General features: G+C 47.5%; 1 protein-coding gene across 5 annotated transcripts; it reads left to right on the top strand.

Annotated features, from left to right (window-relative positions):
- The first annotated feature begins 4431 nt into the window (after window positions 1-4431).
- LOC131587187 (transient receptor potential cation channel subfamily V member 2-like) lies at window positions 4432-19118 on the top strand. 5 transcript variants are annotated; one of them, XM_058854768.1, is made up of 18 exons: window positions 4432-4773; window positions 5014-5125; window positions 5385-5503; window positions 6365-6660; window positions 7268-7401; window positions 7705-7857; window positions 8379-8519; window positions 9328-9626; window positions 10016-10192; window positions 10610-10768; window positions 10894-10989; window positions 11471-11541; window positions 11825-11990; window positions 12656-12722; window positions 12802-13109; window positions 13423-13541; window positions 13980-14074; window positions 14765-19118. In XM_058854768.1, exons 4-18 carry the CDS (start codon window positions 6422-6424, stop codon window positions 14893-14895), a joined length of 2355 nt encoding a protein of 784 aa, XP_058710751.1. In that variant the 5' UTR covers window positions 4432-4773; window positions 5014-5125; window positions 5385-5503; window positions 6365-6421; the 3' UTR covers window positions 14896-19118. The 5 variants fall into 5 exon arrangements, with proteins under 5 accessions (XP_058710751.1, XP_058710748.1, XP_058710752.1 ...); XM_058854765.1 differs by having other exon boundaries at window positions 4963-5125; XM_058854769.1 differs by having other exon boundaries at window positions 4963-5125; window positions 14723-19118.
- The last annotated feature ends 1927 nt before the right edge of the window (window positions 19119-21045 follow it).

Raw genomic sequence — 21045 nt, 5'->3', positions numbered from 1 at the left:
TTTCTGGCTGTGGTTTGGGGGAGGACACTGCAGGGGGAATCAGGTGGTGTTGGGAGGGTGAACACTGCCTGGTGGGGTGAGTTCTACACAACCATTAGTGCCAAAAAGGGAGGGAGCTCCTGCTGGAGTCTGGGTTTGCTGGGTTTGGGTTGGTTTTTCTATGGGGTGGGTTAAGGAAGCTCAAGTGGGGTTGGGCTGGGTTAGTTCAGTTGCAGTGCTGGGTGTTTAGAAGGGGATGTAATACCCGAATGCCCTTCCCAAAAAACTTCCCCGGGTGTAGGGGTGGCTGTCAGTGTCTTCATCTGTTGAGTTCTGAGAGCTGCTCACCTTGAAATGGGGCTCCTGCTCCATCTGAGTGCACACAGCCTGTGCTGCCTTTTCCCCCAAAAACCTGTGCTAGGTACTACCTTAGTCCACTTTTTTATTTCCCTGGGGTGCTGCTGTGGAAGTTGGTTTGTTCCTTTTGAATTTCATCAAACTGAACGTTTGTGGTGAGTGCTGCACTTAATGGGAAATTAAGATGAAAAGTTGCACACTGCAGCTTCAGTGTGGGTTTGAGGGTTATATCCATGATGAGAATTCTCCTTAGGAGCAGGGCTTGCTTTTCTTTCTGTGTGCTGAATTAGCAGAAACACAAAATTCTGTAAACATTTGCTGTCTCTGCCACAAGAGACTTCCCTTGGTTTGAGTTTTCCTGCAATTGCTGTTTTGATTTTGTGCCTTTTGCAGTTGAAGCTGCTGGCAGGGTGCCCAGAGAGGCCGTGCAGGCCCTTCCTGGTGAGGGGCTGAAAGGGCCTGGACAAGAACAGTGGAAATAACCCTGGGCATCATCAAACACCAGGCTGGGCAGGGAAACCTCCAAATGTCCCTTCAGCCCCAACCATTCCCTGCCTCACTCCTGGCTTCAGCCCTGTCTGAAGTCTCTGAGCATTTCACAGTCCCACAGGAGATAAAGTGTTGAATAAAATGACATTTCCTGATCCTCCTGCTGGGGTCTGGGTGCCCTGCAGGGACAGGGACCCTCTGTTTGCTCTTTCTTCATTAATAAGAAAAACAATCCTTGCAATTAAAGTAAATAATGTGAATTAGGGAAATGTATATAAATCACACAAGGAAATGTGAGTATGGATTTGTATTACATGCAGTGTTTACATCAAAGTTATTAACATAAAACAAGATACCAGGCAATACAAATGGTCAGTGCTGTTAAAATACACTTTTTTTTTTATTCCTACAATATGGTGGTACCTCAAAAGTCTTGCAGACAACTATTCATAACTAAAATAAGAATTCAATAGGTTTTAGCCAGAATCTCTATGCTTAGAATAACCTTAATGCTCCCACATTTACCACAGATTCTGGTAATGTCTTTCAATCCTGCTGTAATCTGAGTTTTGTGACTGGCCTTTGACCTTTGTTGTTTGTTTTTTATTGCTTCACATAGTTTCTAGTCTGTTCTCCCTTAAAAAAAAAAAATTAAATCAAGCAAAACCCCAATAAGACAGAAAGAAAAACCAGCCAAGATTTTGGGGTTTTGTCTTCTGTGCTTTAAAAAAAAAATTACTTCTACCTATAAAAAGGGAAATGAAATAACCCATTATGCTGGGTTTGGATACATTTGGGGTTTTCTCCTTTTGCAACTACTCCACAACATAATCCTACAGGGAAGGTGAAGGTTAAGGCAGATAAACATTGGGAATAAATCCCTCGATATTTCTGCAGCCTTGTCCACAGCAACCAAGGGGTTTTTTTTAGGATTTTTGTCTGCCCAAATTGGTGGTTTCAAAAGCAGCAGGAATTCCTCGGTGGCCACAGGATGTCACTGTTCCTCCACAAACAGGTTATTTTTGATCCGGTTTTCCTACTTTGCTGCTCTTTGATTGTCAGCAGAGCATTCCTACAGGCTGTGATCCTACAGAAAGGGATGCATCAAGTAGGAAAATATTTCCATTTTAGGAATGAGAGAGCTGGATGGTTCCCTCAAAGGCTGAGGAGAATATAGGTTGGAGCCTTTAAATGTTATGACGTGGAATAATACTGCTGTGGTGTAGATTAATTGAGTTCCCTGGGCCATCAGACAAGTTCTGACAAGGGATTATATTTAAGAATGTTTATGTTTCAGATTGGACACTGGCTGCTGTCTCTAAAAGTACTGATTCCCATCTGTAACTAAGAAATTAAGCTACTCAAATTCATCACTTCAGTGTGGCTTTCACATAAATTACATGGGAAAAACAAAAAATGGCCTTGAAAAACACTTGCTATTTTCCTGAGTGTGAAAATACACCTTTAAAAGAAGCTATTTTTCTTTTGCTGGCCTACCTATTGTATTTGAGAGAATTTTAATGCTCCACCCTTGCATATTATTATTAGAGGTTTTCTTCTTCCTGTGAAGATGATGTTGAGTGGCTACACCTGAGTGGCCACAGATCAATCCTGTAACTAAATTAAAAGTGACTTCGAACTTCTATTTACAGCATTCTGAAAACGTGGTATCAATCATAAGACTGTTATGTTTTCCAGTATTGGGTAAAAATGGGAACTTGGGTGAACACAGAATATATATTTCAGGAAATGTTCTTGTTTGCATCATTTCCAAACACCATCATCCTCATGCTTCCTTTTGTTTAAGCAGGTTTCAGTCATTGCTTTTCCTGCTGTGAATTACTCATCAATAGTTATAATAATGAATATATTTGATATTATTGAATGAAAAACACTTGAAGTTCCACTTGGCAGTCTGACTTCTTCCCAGATTTCCACAGGATGTTCCTCTCTTGTCTGGAGAAACTCAGACACATTTTATGAGTAAAACAAGCAATTATGAGATTCCTTCATGTTCCTCCACATAAAAGCCTGAAAAAGCAAGAGGAGAATCCAGGCTGCCAGGCAGGTGAAATGAAATTGCTGCTTTTCCTCTCCCTGCTCTGTGTTTCTCTGTTTGGCTGTGGTGACCTCTCCGCTGGCAGCGATTCCTTTCCCAGCAAGCTGCACATTCCCCTCCCTCCGTGCAGGCTGTTAAAAGCAGATGTGCAGGGAGCTCTGTTATGATGCACTCCTGGGGGCTGATTTCATCCCTTGACTGGAGTGGTGGGATGCTTCCCAGGAAAGCTGCAGAAGAAGCCCAAGAGGATTTAAAACCTTAAGTCTGAGCTAAATTCCCGAAGCTCTGTTGATATCTCAGTAAATGAAGTGTAACACAACTAAAGCAAACTGAGCTAGATCAGTGCAAGGCTGGAATGAGGGAGGGATTGGAGAGACCAGAACTGATCTTGCATTTATCTCCTCTTTATAGGCTGTTCTGTGGGTTGTAATAAATCATTTAGAAACCATCATGGAAAGAAAGAGCAGCTTTGCATCCCTGGATTGGCTTAATTTTGAAACAGGAATCTTGAGCTACAAGTTTGGAATCTCCTGCAAAACTGTGATGAGGAAAAAGGCACCATGCCATTTAATTGGTGTATTTATAGAGAGCTCAGCTCACAGCCTGCATCTGACTCCAAGCCAAAGCCATCTGGGAACGTTTCTGTGGGTGATGACCACATTCCAAGGAAGCGTCACAGCATCCTGCAGTCCTGTGGGATGAGGATTGCTCCAGGCTCTCCCTTGGCTTGGGGTAGGTTTGGAAGAAGGAACCCACAGCCAGAGTTCAGTGTGTCCTGCTTTGACACCCCTTCTCCAGGTTTTTGGGCCAGAGGTTCACTTCACTTCTGGCTTTTCTCCTGGAACACGCCCCTGCTGTTGATTGGAAGGGCTCTTCACCATTTTGTTCATTAATAAAGAGCTCTAGATCACATTAATGGCTTTGTAAATCATCAGCAGTTCAGGTGGGAGCAGCATGGGGAGGGGGTGCTGGCTCTCACCCTGCACTGGTGCTGCAGGAGATGATCCCAGGCCTTCAGAGAGGGAGAGGAAGAGCTGAAACACGAGGTGTGGGCTGATGTCCTCTGTTTCCCAGGGCTCCTGTTTTGTAAGGGGAAAGCGAAGCAGTTTTGGGGTGTGTGGGCCCAAGAACAGGCAGCTGTGGGGTGGAGGGAGGCACATCCTGCTCCCCAAGAAGCCTCTCCCAGACTTTTCTCCTTTGGAGAGAACACGGGCACCAGAGCAGATGGAGTTTGGGACCTGGGGCTGCTCTGTGCCCGTGAGGAGCAGCTGACCCTGCACTTTGTGAGCTCCCTGCCTTTGTTTGCTCACACATTTGGTGCCACTGGGGCTGTGCAGACCTGGATTCCCACACAAAGTTTGATCTCAGCTGTTCCCAGGCATTTCTGCTGGGGCTGGGGGAGCCTGGAGCTCCCCACGGAGGCTGTGGGTGGAAGGCACGGGCGTCGCCTCCCCATGTGCAGGCAGGGGTTAAACATTCTCAATTTGCAATAGGCAGCCAGCTTTCCCATATAAGAGCACTGCACTCATTGGCTCTCCCCTTTAGTGAGAAATCTAGCCAGTCATTTCCTGTGCAAACCCTCCTTCACTTCACAAAAAGCCACAGTTGAGTAAATCACGAGGATCTGGGGTTGTTCCTTCTCCCAGGGAGCTCTCATGGACCAGCAGCAGCAGCAGTTCCACACCGAGCCATTGGCACTGCTGGGATGAGCATGGGCTCTGCAGGGCTTCTCACCCATGGATGGAAATAACTGGGGGTCTGCCTTCATGCCAGTTAACACTTCTTGCTGCTTGACTTGGCTTCTGCTGGGAGGTTATTTCCCCTCTGAAGGATCCTTTGGAACTCCTTGTCAGATCAGTTCTGGGGTGGAGCTTGCAGCAACTTTTCTGGTAAGTGCTGTGTCCTTCTGAGAGTCGGGCTTGGGGAGGTCTCAGGGAGAAATAACTCGGCTCTTGAGAAGTGCAAGTTGAGCTGGCAAGCAGAGAGTGTTCCCTGTGCTTCCCAGGGATGCACAAAGTGGGTGGACACCTCAGAGGGTCCTTTTTTATAGGACCATTTTGCTCTTGCTTTTAACCCAGACGCTCTGTCTGTGCAAGACTGACAATAATTAACTCTCTTGAGCGCTGTAGAGAGATGGAAACTGCAACTGAGAAATGATTTTGGGCAGAGGAAGGCAGAAAAGCACAAGCAAACTGTTATGGAAGTGCAAATATCCTCCTAAAGGATTCGGCAGATGTACCAGTAAGTGTTTTGGGGAGGGAAGTAAGTCTGAAATGGGATTAAAGGGTGTGTGCAGAGGAATGTTTGTCACTAGAGCACAGACTAAACTGAGTGCCTGAATTATCATAACGGTTTGTCTCGAAATCAGCCCTTGGGTTTCTTGCTGTGAGCTGCATAAAGATGTTTTGTGGCCATTTTCTGCTGAGACCTGTGCTTTTTCACACCCTCATCTAAGCCAAAATGCTTATGCTGTGTCCATTTTACCTCTTTGCTGGTGCAGGCTATGGAGTCTGGCTGCAGCCCCAGCCAGGGAAATTTCTCTTCAGATGAAACCTGTTAACCATTTGGAGGGAGTGCATGGGAATGAGCAGGAGGTGTTAAACCAGAGCTCTGCTGCAGGTTGGTAACTGAGGATGTTTAATTCTGCCTCACAAACCTGGTGAGTCTGTGACCACGCTGACTTCAGGCAGTGAGCCTTGGGTGTGGTCTGAGATGTACCCAGACATGAAGAGATGTCTCCAGAGAGTCAAAAACAGAGTCCAGGATGCATCAGAAGAGAGAAGGGGCTGGCTGGGAGCTCTGCTGATGCTCTGGGCAGTGGATGTGGTGGAGCTGTGCTCTGTGCAGGCTCCCAGGGCTGTGCGTGTCTGCAGGGCAGGGGGAGTGTGCTTGCCTTGGAGCTGGGAGCTCAAATTCTGTGCTCCCATGGAGAGCCAGCAGCTCCAAATACTGGGGAGATCCCGCTCATTTTGCCCCAGGATGAAATGTCAGACAATTTGTGCAGGTGTTTTCCCTGTCTGAACAGCCTAAAGCTTCCCAGCAGGGACTGTGGGCAAACTTATCACTGTCCCAAAGGAGGCCCTCAGTGAACCTTTATCTTCTTGGCCACTTGGTGACCGGGCTGTGCCTGTGCTGGTTGCACTGTGACAAGAACAACGATCACAGACTCCTAAAGTGCCACTTTCCTTGCCTTTTATGTCAGGAACCTGTGCTGCTGCCAGCAGGTGAGGTCATCTCACACAGGGGCTTCAGATGTGCTGCAGACAAGTTGTCTGTGCTTCATGAACTGTTTCTGAACTTCTCCTCTACTGGAACCCCATTTAGGACCCTGATCCTTTATTCAAATACTCCTCCTGTGCAGAGTTTCACCAAATCTCCCTCTCAAGGGACCCCTGGTCAACCTGGGAATTTCCTTTGTGTGACACCAAACGCCTTTGGGGTTTGTGAAGAAATTGTGTTAATTCTCCCCATCCCTTGCAGGTTTAGTGCCCCAACAGGGAAGATCTTTGCTGATCTGCAGGATCATCTCTCCTGGCAATGGATAAATTCACAAATGGGCAGCCAGGCCCAGCTCAGAGGAACAGGTTCATGGGATTGCTAGAAACAGATGACAGCATCCAGGAAGATAAACCTGCCCTGAGTAAAAGGGAAGAAAGGTCAGGACAGGGAAGGAAAGGAGAGCCACAACCCTTGGAGACACCTTATCAGAAGGAGAGCAGTGACTTTGCCCCTAAAGTCAAGATTAATCTGAACTATCGTCCAGGACTCGTCAGCAAGTGAGTAACTTTTGGATATTTGACCAATTTGGCTTGTGATCCAGGGGATCCACACATTGCCAATGTGGGTTACAATTACAGCCACGTGGTGGGAGGTGATCAAAAGCAGAAAGGGGAGGTGTTAGGGCTGTGCTGCTCTGGAAGGTGCCCAGGTGTGTGGGGTGTGCTGGGTGTGTTTTGGGTGGCTCTGAGCTGACCCCAGGCAGCCTCACAGGGAGCCCTGAAGAGCTGAGCTGCCCCTGCCAGGGCTGGGAACCAGCCTGAGAGAGCTCCCAGCATGGGATGGGCCTGACCCTGGTCCTGCAGCTATCCTGGGCTCCTCTCCCTGCTCTGGATGCCTGCCAGGGCTGCACATCAGCCTGGATCTGGGAGCAGCTCCAACTGATGGAAAGAGCAGCCACTTAGGAGAATTCTGGGAAATAACTGTCTCTATTTTCCCCTTGACTCAAAAATAAAACACTTGAGTGGTTTTCCCCCCCACCCAACAAACTCTCCCCTGTCTCCCTCCTTCCTTCCACTGTTCCACCAGAACTTGTGGCATGCTCTTGTCCCTGCTCTGCAGAACTTCAGCTCTCCAGAACTTCCTAACACTGCATTTGTCCTGCAGCCAGAAGGACCCGAATCGCTTTGACAGGGAGCGGCTGTTCAGCGCCGTGGTCAGGGGCAGCCCAGAGGCACTGGATGGTTTGCTGGAGTACTTAAGGAGGAACTCCAAATTCCTCACCAATTCCGAGTACACAGGTAGATTTCTGCTCCTGGGGTTGTTATTCACGGGGTTTGCAGAGGGGAGCAGGGGAACATGCTCATGGTTCTTTGCTTTCTCCAGCCCTCTGCTGTCTTTTATTTTCCATATGTTCACCCAAAGGTGGAGAATGCCATTAATTAAATATATCCTAAGGTTTTTGCCTTAGGACTACTAAAAATCCTGATAAAAACCTTTAAAATGAGGATTATATTTGATCCTACAGAGGTAAGTTCTGAATCAAGCACTACAGCTGTGTGCAAAACACACCCACAACCCAATCAATCCCCTCTTCCTGCCAGATGCAAAGACTGGGAAGACCTGCTTAATGAAAGCCCTGCTGAACTTAAAAAAAGGGAAGAATGACACAATCCCAGTCTTGCTGGAGATAGACCAAAAGACACAGAACCCCAGGCCACTTGTCAACGTGTCGTGCTCTGACTGTTTCTACAGAGGTAAGGAAGGAAAAAGAGGGGAACTGGAGCTCCTGCAGCGCTGCAGCCCCAAGGCTCTGGTGCAGGGACACGCAGCCCACTCACCTTTTAGTTCTGATTCTGCTGCTGCATTTTCTTCAGCCTTTGGTTATACCCTTCTTGGTCTGTAAAACAGAAATGATACATGCTTAATAACCCAAGAAATGAGATGATTTGCTTGGGAAAGTATAAAAAGCACTTGTGAAAATGAAAAAGAAGCAGTCTGTCATTAAATGAGTTCTGCTGTTTGGCTGTGCTTTCAACAGCAGCGTGGTTGTCTCAGTCCTCTCAGGGCTGTTTGGGATCTCAGTGCCAGCCTGGGGGAATTGCCTGCCCTGCTGCTGAATTTCTGGTGTTTTTGAGGCTTGTTGAAAAGCCTCAGCTGCCAGCCAGCCCTGCCCAGCCCTGAGGCTGCAGCTGCTGTGCAGAGCAGCAGCCACCACTGGTGACATCCAGTCCTGTCCCCAGCAGTGGCACAGTGACAGGGTGTGCTCTGCCCTTAGGCCAGACCGCCCTGCACATCGCCATCGAGAAAAGGAGCCTGGATTTGGTGAAACTGCTGGTGGAGAACGGAGCTGATGTCCATGCCAGAGCCCACGGTGAATTCTTCAGGAAGAAGAAGGAAGGAGTTTACTTTTATTTTGGTGGGTCACTGTGGAACACGTTCCTGTCTTGGTTTGAAAAGACAGATATCAGCTAAGGAAGGCAGGAGCCTCCCTTGAAATGGAAAATGTAAACCCCCTCCCTCCAAATTATTATAGTTTTGAAATTAAGGGGCTCTCAGGCAAAGATATGGGAATAGGAATAACAGTTCTTTACTAGTATGTATAAATTAAAAAAAAAAACAAACCAAAAAACCACAACCTACAACTTAATAGGAAAGCTAAAATAAAGTGCAGTTTTAAAACTGCAAACAAACTAAAGTTTGTTAAAACCTCCTGGTTTTAACAGCTGATAATGGAATACAGACTTTTGGTTACATCTTGCATTGCAACCTAAGAGAGTTCCTTTGGGGTTTGTATTGCCGTGCTGCATGTGATGCCACTGATTCTAGATGGGTTTGCCCCTCTGTTGCCTTCTTCAGTATCCTTTAATCAAGCCCTTGACATATTTAAATGGCAGAATCCTTTCATATCTGGGGTGTTCACTGTGCATTTCCATCATCTTTGGGTTTATGTGTTTAATCCTGCCTGAGTGGCTTCAGACAAGCACCAATACTTGGCTGGTTTGGATTTGAGAGATCAGTTTGAGATGTGGGAAAGTGTTTCAGCTAGCCCCAGAAATAAAATAATTGTTTATTGTAAAACCCTTTCAGAGACACTGGGGTAGAACTTGTTCTGTATTTCAGTGATAGAACTCTGGGCTAATCATATTCTTCTAGGATTGGTTTTTTCATTTCTTTATGCTCTCCTTTCTGCTCCCCCTCTGAGTGCTGTGTCCTGATCTCTTCAGGTGAACTTCCCCTCTCCTTGGCTGCTTGTACCAACCAGCTCGATGTGGTGGATTATCTTTTGAACAACCCCCACCAGAAAGCCAGGCTGCAGGAGCAGGACACGCAGGGCAACACCGTCCTGCACGCCCTGGTGATGATTGCAGACGACACCGAGGAGAACACCAAGTTTGTGAGCACAACCTACGTGGAGATCCTGAAGGCGGGCGTGAAGCTCGACCCCACCTGCAAACTGGAGGAGATTGTGAATTATGATGGGTTAAATCCCCTGCAGCTCGCTGCCAAGACAGGCAAAGTGGAGGTAGAGACAACCAGAGGGCAGCCCTGGGCTTGCTGAGGAACGGGGATGGTGTAATTTGCACCTTGGGCCTCCAGTGGGGTTTGGGGTTGGGGGACCTTGCACCCAGCCTGTGGTGATGCTGCTGGCAGGGGCAGAGCCCCAGGTGACCATAAAGGAGGGCACCTCAATCCTCAGCTGTGTCCTGCAGAGCCTCAGCTGCTGCTGCTGCTGCTGTCCCTGCCCTGAGAGCAGTTCCACTCCTGGGCCAGCCAGCTGTGCTTGCTTTCCTGCTTTCAGCCCAGCTGCTTTTAGATCCAGCTGTTTGGTGATGCACAAATCCAGGTGTGGGGAGCTGCTTTGGGAACGCCGTGTCCTCCTGCCCCACGGGAACGTTCTCCTGTGTGTGTCAGATCTTCAGGCACATCATCCAGAGGGAGATCAAGGAGCCCCTGTACCGGCACCTGTCCCGCAAGTTCACCGAGTGGACCTACGGCCCCATCCACGTGTCCCTCTATGACCTGTCCTCCCTGGACAGCTTCGAGGAGAACTCTGTGCTGGAGATCCTGGCCTACAGCAGTGACACCCCGGTGAGCCTCTCCCCACAGCTCAAAGACTGGGCTTTTTCTGTCCCTTTACTGTAGTGCTGCTGTATAATTAGAACATTTCAAGTTAATGTGGGCTTTTAGGTGATAATTTCTCTGAAAAAAGAGATTATTCATGTGGATGTTTGCAGATTTTGTTATTCAGAGTCTGCTTGGCATGGCTCTGACCATCGATAATTTGAGAGAAATTTTGATCCTTTGGTTGTCTCAAGCCCCTGTTTCTTCAAATACCTCGATGAAGTGACTTCTATGCAATATTTGTTATTTTTCACGCTAAAAGACCTGACTGAATAGCCCCTTAACAGCTCCCCAGTTGAAGCCACTCAGCTCCAACCCTTAAAAAGACAATCCTCTGGTGAATTCACATTCCTAGGTGCATTCTGGTTGTTTGTTTCCCCACAGAATCGGTACAAGATGGTGGTGTTGGAGCCACTGAACAAACTGCTCCAGGAAAAATGGGAAACATTTGCTTCCAAGAGATTCTACTTCAGCTTTGCCTCCTACTTGTCATTCATGATCATCTTTACAGCCATTGCATACTATCAGCCCCTAAGGGTAAAGGTAGGTCCAGTCTTTTTTTCTGGAAGGCCTGGATGGATGGAGCAGAGTTTAAAAGTTGTGGTTGGTTGTCATCACTGCCTCTGCCTATCTCCACAGCTTTGGGTATTTTTGGTTTTGTCTTGCAGCCTTCCTTTCCAGTGGAGTTCACAGCTGGAGGCTTCCTGTGGGTCTCTGGCCTGATCATTATCTTGTTGGGAGGAATTTACCTGATCTTTGCTCAGGTAGGGGGATCTCTTGTCTGGTTTCATTGTAAGGCAGGAGACAAAAAGGAGCCAATCACTGGCATGGAGGCAGCAGCATCTGTTCTCCTGACATCAGGATGTGCAGGAGGGATCCTGCCCTGAACACTTGGTGTGATCTGGCAGTGACAGGGGCAGCACAAGCCAGGTTGCTGGGCAAGGGGGATCACTGTTCCACAACAGCAAATAATTCTGAGAGACTTCAGTGATTTATGGCATTAAAATGCATCCCTGGCATTTAATGCAGGCTATTAATAAAGACATTGGGCTGAGCCATGATTCAGCCCTTGTTTATCCTTGCCCTTTATAAATGAGGAATTTTTTTCATCTGGGAGGGATGAAATTTGGGATCTTGAAGATGGAAGGAGAGAAGCACACAGAGCAAAGCTTTCCCCTGGGCAGGACAGGGCTCCCTCTCTCTGGGCTGGTTCTGGTGAATGATGAGTTGGTTTTCTCCCCCCAGAGCCTGTACCTGCGGAGGAGACGCCAGTCCCTGAAGACCATGTGCTCTGACAGCTGCATCGAGATCCTGATGTATGTCCTGGGGGGTGGCACTGCCACAGCTTGGGACTGGCTCTGTGCAGCTGAGCTGCCCTAACACTGCCACAGAGCAGGAGAAACAGATCCTCTGCCACTCCACCCCTGCTGCCTCCTCCTGCTGCTGCCCCTTGTGCTGAGCCTTTGCAGGGTGGCCTTTGCAGGGTGGGCTCTGCCTGCTCCTTGCAGCCTCCTCAGCTGGGTTTCCCTGCAGAGCAGATCTGCCAGGGGCCTTTCTGCTGAGGTGGGTCACTGCCACTTCCTTTTCTTTTCTCTCCAGCTTCATCCAGGCATTCTCCTTGCTGCTCTCAGCAGTCCTGTATGGGGCCAGCTCGGAGAACTACGTGGCAGTGATGGTGTTCTCCCTGCTCCTGGGGTGGGTGAACACCCTGTACTACACCCGCGGCTTCCAGCGCACTGGCATCTACAGCGTCATGATCCAGAAGGTCAGTGCTGGGGGAAAACCTCTGCAGGGAAAGCTTTTGGGGTGTGAGGAACTGGAATTGTCCCATGGAAGCACAGATGTTGCAGAAAGAGGTTAGATCAGTGTCTTCAGCTGCAGCAGATCCCTCATTTGGCAGCACTGAGCATCCCAGGTGGCAGCAGCTGACACCTGTGTGCCATAAACCAGCTCCAAAGGAGCACTGAAAACCCGAGGGGGCTCCCTGGAGCTGCTCAGCTGAGCCTGAGAAGAGTTTCCAGATCTACAGAGGAACTTGGGGTTAGAAAGGCAAAGCAGAGGTGAAGTGAGGTGCCAGGGAACAATTCTGGTCACCATTTGTGTGAAGCCAATGGAGATGGAAAGGAGAGGGGTGTCTGTGTATTGAAACTATTTGGAAACAGCCATAGTGGGGATCCAACAGGATATTTATTTGTTTCAAAGAATTATTCTTACAGAGCAATAAAGAAGTTCATAGTACTGTCAGATAAAGCTGCCAATGATATTATTTACCTGTGGAAGTAATTTAACATATAGTAGTAGTTTTAAAACTGGATGAAAGGTGTAAACCTTGCTGACAGTGTTCCTGAGGGCTGGTTTGTTAAGTGGGAGATCATCCTGGTGATTTCATGTGAGATAAAGGACAGCACTTCCCCCTGGTTTGTGTTTCAGACCATCATGAGAGACCTGCTGCGTTTCCTCTTGGTTTATATGATCTTCCTGTTTGGCTTTGCTGCAGGTGAGCCCTCTCTGAGTTCTGTGTGGGCTGAGCTGCAAAAAGCACTTTCCTGAGGACTCAAATTGTGTTTTTCTCTCAGCTCTGGTGACGCTGATGGGCGATGCCCCCCCAGTGTCTCAGAACAAGTCCCTGGCTCACCTGGAGAGCGCGGGGAGCCACGCCATGTACGGGGGGCTGCTCAGCGTCTCCCTGGAGCTCTTCAAGATCACCATCGGCATGGGAGACCTGGATTTCCAGGAGCACACGAGGTTCAGATACTTTGTCATGCTGCTGCTGCTGCTGTTTGTGATCCTCACCTACATCCTGCTGCTGAACATGCTGATTGCCCTCATGAGCGAGACTGTCACGGATATTTCTGGCTACAGTAAGAGTGTCTGGAAGCTGCAGGTGAGGCCCAAGGCTCTGCTGGGCTCTCAAGGACTCGGAGGTGGCAGTGCCAAAGCTCAGCTATTAATGTGCCTTTTACATAAAGTTGTCACCCTGGGAGGGCATTTTTGGGTGCATTTACAACTCTGCATGGTCCATGTGCACGGTAACTGGAGGCAGTACTTCAGGAGCACCTCAGGGTCAGGTTCCACAGTGATTCTCCAAGTCCAAGGAGTTTCTGGGTGGGGAAGATTGAATGGAAAGGCTGGGCTGGGCTCTCTCTGTGCCCTTTTCTGTTTCTGGTTTCTCTCTGACGTGGGTTTTGTTCTTCCAGAGGGCAATTGCTATTCTAGAAATAGAGAAGGCCTGGCTGTGGCGCCAGGGTGGGAAGAGGAGATCTGGCTGCTTCATGTCAGTGGGGCTCAATAAGAAAGATGAGAGGTGGTGTTTCAGGTAAGACAGATGCTCCATTCCCCCTCACACTCCAGGGCTGGAGCTGACCAGCACTGCTAACCCTGGACCACCACAGGGAATTCCAGCACTCACTCAGCATTCCTGGGTACATCCAAATCTGTTGGTGATTGCCAGGCTGGAGGTTTGAGAGTAAACTGATCCTCCAGCATCATCACCTTTGTACTAAGAACATTCCCTAAACTGGAGAGTTTGAAACCAAACAGACCAGTGGACAATGTGCAGGGAGAGAAGATATTTTACCTCATGGAGCTTTGATTATAAAAGATCTTTGCTCAAATAAAAAGCTCTGTAAGGTGCTGCTGCTACAGCCAAACCATCAGGGTGGTGTTGGCAGGATGAGCTGGGCTGGGAGACTGCAAGGACAGTGAGATGCTGCATTCCAGGCATCAGTGTCTTGTTGCATTTTTGTCTCTCCAGAGTAGAGGAAATTAAATGGACAGATTGGGCAAAGGATGTGGGAGTTCTGAAGGAAGAACCTGGAAGCACCAGTGATTCAGAAATAAATCCAGAAGGTAAATTAAATCATGAAGAAAGGTCTGCAGTATCCCTTTAGCTTCCTGCTCAGCAAACTGCTCTTGCCATATTATGTCTTTAGCAACAGAATTCCAGGCAGGCAAACTTGAAATTGCTTCCCTGCAGCAGCATCACTTGTGAGCTGAGAAAATAAAGATTTAGGTCTGGACCTGGATAGGGTTTGGGAGCACACCAAGGAGGAAGGAGATGCCATTCCTATTTAGCTCTGGGAGAAATGGGCAGGAAATACTGCAGAGAAAAAGCAAAGGCTGCTCTTATTTCTGGCTCAGCAGCCCAAATGGTGCTTTTCCTAGGAAAGGTAAAATTTGGTCCCAGTCATCGTGCACATGTTAAAATCACAGAGCTTTTAGAGCCTGAATTTGGACATTAACTCTGTGAGCGCTGTGAAATTCTGCCAGAGAACTTTCCATTTGCTTCCCTTGGTAGAGCTGGGAAGGAACTCTGTGGGAAACAGAGCAGTTACTCTGTTAGAAAGATCTTGTCCAGCTGGGCAGAACCTGCAGTGTAGATTCCTCCTGGGTGCCAGTTTTCCAGGACTGGGGAGGTTGCAGTGCTTAAACCATTCTGTGGTGTGTGTTGGGTGTTCCCTGAGCCTTCACCCTTCTAAAGCTGGGTCCCTTTGTCAGCTTCCTGCTGATGAAGGGCTGTTCTTGTGTCCCCTGCTGCAGAGACCAGGTCCTGGAAACGGCCAGCACAGAAACCACCCCGAGCAGCTGCCCCAGAGGAGCAGTCCCTGCTGCAGCCACAGCCACCAGCCACAGAGATGGTGCCTCTGCAGGGACAAAGCAGAGAGTTTTGACAGCTTTTCTGAGCTGCAACCTTGCCTCCATCTTCAGAGGAGTTCTTCCTCCAGCAGCTGGAAGAACTGAAGGCATTGTCAGTAGCAAAGTGCATTTTGTGGAGGACTGTGGTTCAGCCTGTGGCTTTCAGTATTGTCATGCACTTTAATGATTAATTTCCTCTGAAGAAACAATTTTTACTCGACTTTCTCTGCCTGACACTTTCTTATTACTATGCCTAAAGATCAAGAGGTGGGAGCAAGCTCCCGGGGCAGTGGGGAAGGCAGAGCTCTCTGAGCTGTGCAAGGATAATGCTCATGGATAATGCCCATGGAATGAGCTGGCTGAGGATGGCTCAGGCTATTCTTTTGTCACAAGGGATTGCACTGAAGTGCTTTGGAATAAATAGTGTTGTAGAGTCAGAGAAGCTGCTGAGAGTGGAGTTGTCTCCTGTGCTGGTGTGAGATGTGAGTGGGCAAACGCTGACCCTGCAGGCAGCCAGAGCCTGCAGTGTGTGGCAGCACCTGCTGTGCTCCATGGTTAATCCATGCCAGGACCCCCATTTCACACTTTTAGAATTAAATTCTTTGTACATTTGCTTAAAAGCACAGGAAGTGATGTGGATTTCCTGGACCTGAAACTTTGCGTGGTGGATTTCTGGGACTTCTGTTTTTCACGGGTTGCTTTGCCTCTGCAATAAACAGCAGCAGAATCCTGCTCATGGCCCCTGAGAGACTGATGGACAAACATTTTTTGTGTGGTTTTTGCTTCCTGTTACTCTTGATGGGCATCCTGTCTTGCTGCAAATGTCTGCAAGGACCTCTTACTTTTTGTGACTTGCACCCAGCCTCAGGCAGGAGGGGCAGCCCACTGTAAACTCTGTAGGAAAAGAGATAAAAATGAGCTGTCTCACTTTTCACTCTATTTAACAGTAAAATTTCAACATGTAAAATTTCTGTAAACAATACAGCAAGTGTACTTAATTCAATACTTAATTGAAAATGTTCATTTTTGGATGTATTTTTAGAGCTTCTGCCTTTCCCAGAAAGGGAGAGAAGGTGTTATCAGTGTGGACTGTAAGCTCTTATCAGATTCCTGATTACTGCTGTGGGAGTTAACTCTTGTTGTCCACGGTCTCGTGTCAGTTTGTGCAGCCACATCTGAGCACAGAGCAGCTGATGCTGCACTGGATGCACCTTCCAGTCCAGGGAAAGGTTGGTGAGAATCCCAGGAAAGCTGCAGACCACAAGGGTTGGCAGCACCTTTCCTTCAGTGAGATAAACTATGCAACCTGAGATCTCTGTCTCAATTCCACTCTGAGTGAGGCTGGGAGGTTTTCCTTTTGGAGACCATCATCTTAATCCTCACTGCATGCATGTGACAGGCAGAAAAACCTTGTTTGAAAATTTATTCCCTGCACTTCAATGGGTTCTCCCCCCTGTGCTGGGCAATTCCTCCTCCAGCATTGGGACTCTGAGTGGGAACTGACTTTTCTTGCTCCAGCTTCTGTTGTTTTCTTGCTTTGTGAAGTCTTCAGCTGCTTTTTCCATCTATGGCCTTGTCCTAAGTGTTCCCAAGATTTGGCAAGGTGCTCATATTGCACGGAAGGCTCATCTGGCATATGATAAATCTATCGCTGTGCTTGGTGCTTTGCTGTGGCAGGGACACTTGGAGGTTCTAAAGAAATGCAGGATCAGATCTGCCATCCCTGTCTGGAATCCTAATAAATGATCTTGCTGGTAGTTTGGGGAAGCTGTGGGCACTGGCAGCTTTCAGCATCACCTTCCTCTTCAGCCATTCCTTGAACCTGCTTCTCTTTTTAAGCTTGGCAGCGCTCGTTTTTCTTTTGATGTGCATCAGGAATGTTCTGCTGTGGAGCAGGGCTTTGGCATCCCCAGAGGCTCCCAGTCACACCCCAGCCCAGCAGCCTCATGGATGGAGGATGATGAGTAGCAGGCCCCTCGGGATTTTGGGGTCCACTCTTAACAGATGAGAATGTTTTGTCAGGAAACCCTTCAGTCATTTTCACAAGAACTTCTCAACAGGTGAGCTGTCCTCTCCCTCCTGCCTCTGACAGGCAAACCCTGCTGCATGAGAACCCCTTCCTGTGCAGAGGGGGAGGCTTTGCAGGGCTCTGACTAAACAAAAAAACCTCTCACAAATGGCAGTGGAGGAACAGCTGCAGTTTCCTTCCTCTGTCCAAAGCACAGAGACTCTGGAGGCCCAGCCCTGCCATGATCAGACACCAGCAGCTCCCAGCGCTTCCCAGAAGTTCCAGGGCTGCTCAAACCCTCTCAATATGTTTTGGTCAGAATTCGTTGTCCCCTGGCAGGGTGGGAAATGAACCTTGGGCATCCAAACCCATCCTTTACCCCAGCACACTTTGCCTGGTCATTGCTCTTGTGCCCTCTGTACAAGGCTCTGAGCTCTCCCCCCCTCACAGAGCTCTCACAGCTTATCTCTGCAATTTTCCTAAAAGAAACTCCATGTCTGCTCTGTGTGGCTCCCAATTCCCTGTTTTCCTCACAGGCAGAGATGGAATCAAACCATCCTTGTTCCTCAGATGCTTTGCACATTTGGGTTTTTTTCCCATCTGTTTTTCCAAAGGCTGCTCTGAAGCTGGAGCCAGCATGGGGAGCTTTATCCGTGAGCTGATTCCCTCTCACTCCATCCCCCTGTGACCCCACTTGCAACTGAACATATTTTCCATTGCCTCTGGAGCTCACAGAGGGAGCCTTTGAAATGTGACAGCCCCAGGGCCCCGACAAAGACCAGATGCTTTCCTTAAGTCCCAGGAGTGGCCCAGGGCTTGGGTGGAAGGGTTTCAGCTGGTGGAGTTTGCAGCTGAACTCTTCCTGGGGCTGCCTCTCACTTTTGGGCTTTGCTGTGCTCAAGAAATTTTCCTTTATTGCTCTGTGACCAAAACAAAATTTTTTTGTTTGTTTGTTTTTTGGAGGAAAAAAAAAATTGAAAATGAAACTTCTACTTTGCAGCCTCACATCTGCTTCTGCAGCACAAAAAAACCCCCAAACCTGAGGCCAGACAGGGCCAGGCAAAGGCTCAGAAAGACGCAGCTGTGGCTGCCTCGTGGGAGGAACAGAACTCAGTGCAAGAGGGGTTTTTCTTGCTTCCTCTTTGGCCATAATCTTTTCTTTCAGCTCAGATTTGTGTCATGTGGAGTGTTACAGCATTTCTGGGCTGTGAGGATTGTTGTCAAATGTTAAATACACAGAGGAGAGTTGGAAGTAGCTAGAAAGTGCCTGTGGGGGTTGTTGTCTCTTTTCTGAGAATCCTTGGAAAAGATTTTCTGGGCAAAGAGAGCCATGTCTCTATTTCCCTGGGAAGAAGAGCTATCAGCAGCTGACAGGGTTGGTTTTGTTGGTGTTCACATCTCCAACACTAAAGTCAGTGACTACATCATTGCAGAAAAAAATAATTCTGTTATTCTGGAATCCTCTGGATTAAAACCTTCATCCATTAGGACAAGAATGAACCTGAAGAGTGCCAGAGCCATTTCTTTTTGTTCATCCCAAGCTTACAGTGCTTTACCTCTGCAGCAACTACATTGGAAGGAATCATGAAATTTGGAAAAAGAGTGGGAAAAATTCAGCTAACTGTGCTGTGCTGTATTTCTGTTCTACTCTCATGGGTCACAGGGTGGGAGGTCGCCAGCTGTGCTATTCCTTTTTCTGCTGTCAGATTGTTGAATAATGATTTTGCTGCTGCTAAACTGGTTACAGGATCTGTCCCTGAGGATAGCTGGAATAAAATAAATAATGAGAATCGATCCACATATAAGTAGATATGTGAAATTTTGTTCTAAAAATTGCCTTTACTGCTGCAAAGGACACTAATTCTGCAAAGCTATATATAGAGAATTCCAGCAAAAGGGCTGCTTGTCTCTTTCTGGAGCACAGGTTGGGTTTTATTTGGGATCAGAGCTCTGCCCATGGATGTGAAGCCTCATGGGCTGACAGATGCTCTCCTTGCTGGAGCTGTGTTTGATGCTGTTTGAGGGAAGGAGGAAGGGTTTACGTCCATTGCCTGGAGACAGAGGTGAAAACACTGGCAGCGTAAACACTCTGTGCTGGGGATTTTCCAACCATGCCTAAGTAGTGACAAATAAAATATTCCTGCTTCATGCTCCCTGCTGGATGTGCTCTCCCTGTATGGTAGAGGACTGCAGGCTGCAGCCAGAGCTCCTGGCTTAGTCATTAGAAAATTGGAGAGAAATAAAGAAATAAATAAATTCTGTCCCTAAGTTGTGCTTTTATCCCAGTGTGGTAAAATCCTGATTTTTACCTGTGTGCAGGAATTTGTTGGTGCAGCCCTTGCCCTGCCAGGCACTTCTGTGCAACTCAAACTTGCTTGGGTTGTCCATGAAAAACAAGAAAAAGAAGAGTTAACTCCCACACCCTTTGCTGCTGGGGCCATGCAGAAAACAGGAGATCCTACAGGATCCATGCCAATATCCAGGATAAAAGTGAATTGTGTGGTTTTGGACAGCCCAGAAGGAAAGGCTTTGGTGCTCTGCTGGAATCTGCTCAGGGTGGTTGGGAGCAGGGAGCAGCAGCCGGGGCACATCAGGATTCACACAACAGGCACCCTCTTGTGGCTTTTTCCTGTCTCAGGGTGAGGACAGGGATGGATCCTGCTCTGGAGCAGCCTGGGAACCCCCGCAGTTGCTTTCAGGTAAGACCATGCAGTAAGATGTATTTTACATTTTTTAATACAAGAGTGCTGCATTTGCTATAAATCCTTCTCTGATGTTTTCTAGGCTGGTTCATTCACCTTGAAAAGCCACTCCAATGGGCAGGTGACGTCTCCTTGGGACAATCTTTGATTTCCCTGATGGTCTCCAGGACACTGCAGGATCTCTGGAGGACATGATTGTGCTCTCTGGTAGGTAATAAATGTTGTTTTTTAGTGTGCTGGGGAAATGTTTTAAAGACAAATATAGAATCTATGTTCCATGCAATGTGTCATTATTCTATTTTTAATTCAGCATCAGAGGGATGTTAAAAAAAAAACATCTTTCCCAGTGATAGAAATTATCTAAAATATAAACCCTTCAGTCCAAGTTACAAAGGGTTTTGCCTTGTATGTCTAAAGATCTGGACAAGTAAGAGATAATGAACATGAATTAACACAGACGAAGGTCTGAGAAGACTTTGATGTCTGCGGTCCAGCACTGATAATTTAGGTTATTTATACAAAAATAAATTTATTTCCATACTGTCACTCATTTTCAATCAGACCCCTGTCAGCTGAGTGCCCTGTGGAGTTCACAAAGACAGAAGCAGGGCAGATGGATTTGATTTTCTCCTTGCATTTTGGATTTGAAAACAAACTCTGGATAAAGAACTGGAACCGCTAGATAGTGTGCTTATCTCATGGAAACATAAATACCACGTTCAATCCTGAAACTCTGCCCATATTGGTGTATTTTGGCTGTCTGCTCCTTCAGGCTCTTGGGATTTTGTGTGTTCTGAACATTCCCAGCAGAAACTGGAACTGCTGTAAATAGGCCAGCCTGCTCCAGGTGACACAGCATGGAAACACTGAGCAGTTCTTGCTCTTGCTGCCAGGCTTCCTTAAAACATGTTCCCTGTAATATTTCAGCCCCAAAATTTGTTTCTGTTCCTTATCTGCTCTTCACTGACTAACTCAAGACCAGCTGTTCCCTGTCTCGCCAGCATGAGATTCATCCCTGAGAGAATCCTAATTTTCCAAAATAACAGCACTGTTGCAGAAAAATTGTGTTTTGATACAATCTGAGATTTACCAGTGTCTCAGCAAGGTAAAAACTGGGAATTCTGGACAAGTTGCTGCTTTAGTAACAATTAGGAGTCTTTACCACAATTAAATATTTAATTAGGTGTTCATAAAGCAGAGGACACAGAAGTGGGGACAACATTCAGCTCTGAGCAGTAATGAACATTAATGACTGTGGCTGCAGTGCCCTCAGGGATTCTGATGTTGTTGTACATTTATTTCCTAAGAATAATTCATGAGATTCTGGAGTGTTGGTCAGCATTGCTGAGTACCTCTGCACACAACATCTCATTGTTAATTATCATTGAACTTCTCCAGGAACATCAGCCACAGACAGGAGATATTTATTGGTAAGTAGAAAAAGGAATAAATCTCATCTCTGCAAAGCTGTGCTC

This window comes from Poecile atricapillus, chromosome 21, assembly GCF_030490865.1.
Source record: "Poecile atricapillus isolate bPoeAtr1 chromosome 21, bPoeAtr1.hap1, whole genome shotgun sequence".
Taxonomy (NCBI): domain Eukaryota; kingdom Metazoa; phylum Chordata; class Aves; order Passeriformes; family Paridae; genus Poecile; species Poecile atricapillus.
Note: the sequence above shows the minus strand (reverse complement) of the source record. Positions and strands in the feature narration are given on the sequence as shown.

Coding starts and splice junctions, on each gene's coding strand:
- LOC131587187 (XM_058854766.1), top strand. CDS start 6,422: ATGGATAAATTCACAAATGGGCAGCCAGGCCCAGCTCAGAGGAACAGG. Junction 10,193..10,609: donor CCTACAGCAGTGACACCCCG/GTGAGCCTCTCC, acceptor GTTTCCCCACAG/AATCGGTACAAGATGGTGGT. Junction 10,769..10,893: donor ATCAGCCCCTAAGGGTAAAG/GTAGGTCCAGTC, acceptor TTTGTCTTGCAG/CCTTCCTTTCCAGTGGAGTT.